This window comes from Populus trichocarpa, chromosome 6 (assembly GCF_000002775.5).
Source record: "Populus trichocarpa isolate Nisqually-1 chromosome 6, P.trichocarpa_v4.1, whole genome shotgun sequence".
Classification (NCBI taxonomy): Eukaryota; Viridiplantae; Streptophyta; class Magnoliopsida; order Malpighiales; family Salicaceae; genus Populus; species Populus trichocarpa.
Window position 1 is genome coordinate 8340152 of NC_037290.2, and position 5912 is coordinate 8346063.

Genomic DNA, 5912 nt, shown 5'->3' on the forward strand with positions numbered 1-5912 from the left:
AAAAAGAGAAAAAGAAACAAAAAGAAATGGAAAGAAACAGAGAAAAAGTGTCTTTAAATACCCCCAGCTGGCTATGCAATATGATAAAGGAGACCCATAATAATGCATGAATTTTTTTATTAGCATATTGTTGATAGGTGACGAAACAGATCTAGTCCCCAACCACCCTCCACCAACATTACAACTTGTATAAAATTATACATATAATATCATATTATGAGTAAGTGCATACCAATTCATACGTTGAACAGAACACATAATTTTATATGTAATGCACATGCCGGCCGGCGGCTACTAGAGGAGGGATTTAATATTGGTGGACTATTCGTGGATGGCGAGATGGCAATGGATGAGAATTAAAATTAATGTTTTTAGTTTGACATTTTTCATCTACTAATATTGATGGATACGGACTGCAAGGTGTAAATATTCCTGTTTTACAAGCTTTGTTCGAGGTGTAAAGATTTAGTTTAATATGAGAGTAAGTTGACTCGAAATATAAATATAAAAAAAATTAATATGAATTAAAATGTATGTTTTTTATATGGTTTTTAGTTCGATTTTCTTCGTTTACTAATGGACATGGACAGCTAGATATAAATCCTGTTTTACAAGCTTTGTTCGAGATGTAAAGATTTAGCTCAATGAGTGTAAGCTGACTCGAAATATACATATATAAAAAATTAATATGGATTTGATAATATGATGTAGCTATCTTTGTAAATGAATAACCAAGCTTAAAAAGAATTAATTAAATTGAATGGTTTTAATATTAAATCCATTCAAAAATAGTAATTTAATATTTTTTCAATTTAAATATATTTTTATTTAAAATATAGTTCAAACACATTAATCAAAGACAGCCTTACTCTCACAAAACAAATATTTGTTTTTGTTTGGTGGACTCAATCCAATGACACAGCCTTTCTTGATCAAGTTCGGTTTAATATGATCTCAAACCAAAACAGAAGTTGAAAATTCTTGTTAATTGCCTAGTAAACGGCCTGCCCAGTTGAATACAATTTGTTTTTTCTTATTAAAAAACAAGCAAAAGCAGTAAAAAAGAAACACCTATATCCTTTGCAGTCTCAATCAACAGCCGACCTTTGCTTCGTTTGTTAGGTTATATTAAAAAAAGACTAAAAAAAGAAGAAGAAGAACCCAACATTGTAAGAAACAGCTTGTTTCAACTAACGAAACCAAACCAATAATCTCTTACAAATCTTCACCTTCAATCAAAAGCCAACAAAACTCTTATCATCATCTCTTACAATCATCTCTCTTTGTTTCTAAACAAAACTCTCTGTTATAATTCTTTTCCATGGCAGTTTCCCCTCAAGTTTTCCCGCCAAGAAAACGGCGGCCGTCGGCCGGGGCATTCATACCACCAAAATTCTCCGACCAGAGACTTCTCCAAACTCTCCTTGAACTCTCCCAAGAAATCTCTTCTCTCAAACCTCTTCAATTCCTTCTAAAACGCACCTCTTCTTCAATCTTACGGAAGACGAAGATCCTTTCAATCTTATTCGAGGAACTCCTGAAAAACCCAATTCTGTTCTTATCTCCTACTCTCTTATGCTTCGAAGAAATGTACTTAGTTCTTCAAAGATTCAAGACTTTGCTTGAAGACTGCGTGAACGGAAGCAGGATGTGGCTATTGATGCAAAGCGATTCGGTTGCTAATAATTTCCTCGAGCTGACAGTAGAACTAGCAACCCTTTTGGATATCTTTCCTGTCAAGGAAGTCGAGATTAGCGAGGAAGTTGAAGAATTGTTTTTGTTGTTAAGAAAACAATGCTCTAAGGCTAAAACCTTTGTCGATAAAAGAGATTACAATTTGCGCCAAGACGTGTTAGCAATGCTTGATCGGATTCAGAAAGAGATTGTCCCTGATCATTCAAAGCTAGCAGAGATTTTTTATTTGTTGGGGTTTCGCAATTCCTTATCCTGCAAAGAAGAAATTGAAAATCTTGAAGATGAAGTTCAGAACCAAAAAGATGAGAAATCGAAATCCGACTTGATTGCTTTGATAGGACTGGTTCGTTACGTGAAATGCGTGTTGTTTGAACCATCCACACCAGGCGCTGATTCCAGGAGTAAGAAATTAGCATCGGATGTCAACGTACCGGTGGATTTCCGGTGTCCGATAAGCCTGGATTTAATGCGGGATCCAGTTGTCGTGGCCACAGGTCAGACGTACGATCGTGAGAGTATTAATCTCTGGATTGAATCGGGGCACAGCACTTGTCCGAAGACAGGCCAGGCCCTGGTCAACACCAACCTGATTCCTAACCGAGCTTTGAAGAATTTGATAGCCATGTGGTGCCGAGAGCAGAAAATACCGTTTGAAACCGCGGAAGGCAACAACAGAAAAGACCGCGTTATAAAAAGCAAGGCGGCTCTTGAGGCCAACAAAATGACAGTGTCGTTTCTGGTTAACAAAATGTCGGCCTCACAGTCAATGGAAGCAGTTAACGGAGTTATTTATGAGCTTCGTGCACTTGCGAAGTCTAACTCGGATTCCCGAGCCTGCATCGCTGAAGCTGGAGCTATTCCCGTGCTCGCACGATATTTAGGTCCGGATATAGGTTCAGAGTTTCCAAATTTACAAGTTAATGCCGTTACTGCTATGCTAAACCTTTCCATTCTAGAAGCGAACAAAACAAAGATCATTGAAAACGGCAGAGCTCTCAACGGCGTTATCGAGGTGTTACGCACTGGTGCCACTTGGGAGGCTAAAGGGAATGCGGCAGCAACTATATTCAGCCTATCTGGCGTGCACTCGTATAGGAAAAGACTTGGGAGGAAGACGCGTGTCGTTAAAGGATTGGTGGATTTAGCGAAAAGCGGGCCCGCGAGTTCGAAGAGAGATGCAATGGTGGCTATTTTGAATTTGGCGGGAGATAGAGAGACAGTTGGGAGGTTAGTTAAGGAAGGGGTGGTGGATATGGTTAATGAAGTGATCAATGAGATGCCGGAAGAAGCCGCCGCGGTGCTCGAAATGGTGGTGAAGAGAGGAGGAATAGTGGCAGTAGCTGCCGCATATAATGCTATTAAGAAGTTGGGTGTGTTAATGAGGGAAGGATCGGATATAGTAAGAGAAAGCGCTGCGGCAACACTTGTTACCATCTGTCGTAAAGGTGGGGCAGACACGATAGCAGAGCTGGCGTCGATAATGGGAATCGAGAGAATTATATGGGAATTATTGGCATCAGGAACAATGAGAGCAAGAAGAAAGGCTTCCACTTTGTTGAGGATTCTTAGAAGATGGGCAGCTGGTTTGGATGTTGAATTTTTTTACGGGCATAGTACTGTTGCAACTGTGAGTAGCGCATCATCAACAGTGGTGTTACCAGCTTAACACATTTACGTTTGTTATTTGCTTCTTAATTGTAAATAAATCTTAGGAATTTGTAAACAAAATTCTTCTTTAAAGTGACAGTGAGTGTGTATTTTCTTCATCGGTTCATTATTTCAGCTCGAAGCCATTTTTTTCTTCCTTATTGCGAATAAGATTCATTGAGAATTTCAGTTTCTTTTATTTCTGGCGTCTCAATTATATATTAATGAAAAAGCCTAAGTTTTGCATCTGTTGTAGGAGAAACCAAACAAGTTTGACGCTTTCTGAGAGAAACTTGAACTTGAGATCAGATCAAGCTGTAGAGCAAACCCAGAATGTGAAAGCCAAATGAGTCCACTACTGTTTTTTTAATTTCAACAGTTCAGCATCAGTATCTTTCCTGGGTATACTGTTTAGAGACTTCTATTACCCTCAATTGGTCAGTATTTTACAGGGAACAATGTGCAGAGTGAACAGACTTATGGCCATATACACCGACATGAAAACGGGAATTTATCATGGTCAGGCGCCAGGGATTCAATGGAAAAGATAAAGAGTGTAGAATGTCAAAACCTCATATCAGAAACACGTTATTGTTCCTACCGAGAACCTTCAGAATGCTGACTTTCCTTTCTGAAGATAAGAGCTTGCTCCTAAAGTCTCCTGGAAAACCGTCTCATAAATTGCTTCAGCATTACACACACAAAGTCCAAACGAGGACCAAATATTGCTCTTCCAGGAGGAAATGATGGCCAAGAAGGGGAGGAAGTGGTTAGCAAGTACAGGCCCTTGCTGCTTAATCTCCTCCCAAAGGGTCCCTTACCCTCCTCTGGTCCTAGCAAGTGCCCCAACAATGTTGTTAACTGATTTTTGTTAGTATCATCCATTACTAACAGTAGATTTATCAAATGGGAGTGAGTTTTGATGTTTGGGTAGAATTGAGTATTGATGGATTAAGCCCATGTAATTCTTTGAATTCAATTTATCAAACTTTAGAAAATAAGAAATGGATAAAGGGTTAGGTTTGGTCTCATGTAAAAGTGTGCCGGATCCTACCTCGATTAGTCTTAGATACATGGGCTTGGCCGATGTTAAAATATGAAAACCCTTGTAGAATATTTGTATCAATAAACTTTCCATGTTGAAATTTAGTTGCCCAGTCCATGCATGGAGCTAGCTAGGTCTTATAAACTTGGATGCTGAAATTAATTGTCACCTCCCAAGGAGCTAAGTCCACGGTCTCTCCTCTCTACACCAAACGTATAGAACTAAAATATTCTGAAATATAATCGTATTAAATTGAGAGAATGTATCATGGAAACATGATTTATGTGACATTTTCATTTTTTAAATGGTGTTTTTCATCATGTTTTTTTGTTTTCATGGAAAGATATCATCATATCAGTTTTCACGTCATCATATTGATTTTTCTCTAAACAATCTTCCATATTGATTTAATGAGTTTTCTAGTAGAAAAAAAAAATATTATGTAGAGGTTAATCTAATATGATATAGTTGACTTGACAACTTTAAAGGTAACTCGAATAACCGGTCAAAATATATTTTGTCTTAAAAATTTCAAGAGTATATCTTTTTTTTTTTTGAAAAAATGAGACGATAGTATGTGGGTTCGACCCAAACCAATTTATCAAATTCACGACTAAAGTCATGAGACCGTGATAACTCTATAAAAAATAAATTAAAACAAATTATGAATTTCAATTCCTAATTAGGATAAAATTAAAAAAAATCAATTAAAATAATAACACAAAAAAAATAACTCAAGTCAACTTAAATTAATTTACCATTCCTGTTAAATCCATGATCCAAATCATTAAATCTCGAAAACCCAAAAGAAAACAATTAAAAACAAATATGGAGCTCATTGCTTATCAAACCCAATATTAAAATATGAAATTGAATAAAAAACCTAAATTGATAAGCCAAAAAAGAAAAAGTACTATTCTAGTTTATAGTGCTTTTATGAGAAGGTGAACAATGAATTCATCTCTTCTTTTTTATTTTGTTAATTTTATTAAATACCATTTAATTTTTATTTTATTTTAAAAAAAGATTATAATGATCTTTTTATAATATTAGCAACAATTTTTTTTATATCACCCACCATGATTTTTTTAAAATTTTACTTGGTTGTTTTTTTATGAATAAAATTTTATTCAACTCATGTGCTCGGGTTGATTTTAGATGGGCCAAGCCTATTGGGCCACTTAGACCCATGTATTTGACTGTTTTAGCTTTTTTTTCTTTAATTGTTTCCTTCAATTTAAATTTAATTTCTTTAAAATTAATTAATATATCATATATATTATTTAATTTAATTCTTTAGAATATATTTTATATATTGTTTTATTAAACGTCATTCTATTGTTACTTTGTTTTTGAAGAAGACTATAATATTTTTTTTATAATACCAGCAAGCTTTTTTTTTGTACAACCCACCATGATCTTACTTTTTTTAAAAAAAAATTTATTTGATTGCTTTCTTATCAATATTTATTTTTCTTATATTATAATTAAATAAAAAATTATTTAAAAATAGTTAATAAACCTA

General features: G+C 35.2%; 1 protein-coding gene across 1 annotated transcript; it reads left to right on the forward strand.

The window, feature by feature from the left end:
* The first annotated feature begins 1104 nt into the window (after nt 1-1104).
* Nucleotides 1105-3461, forward strand: LOC7487359 (U-box domain-containing protein 16). Its single transcript, XM_002308211.4, has one exon. It carries the CDS (start codon nt 1322-1324, stop codon nt 3359-3361), a length of 2040 nt encoding a protein of 679 aa, XP_002308247.3. The 5' UTR covers nt 1105-1321; the 3' UTR covers nt 3362-3461.
* The last annotated feature ends 2451 nt before the right edge of the window (nt 3462-5912 follow it).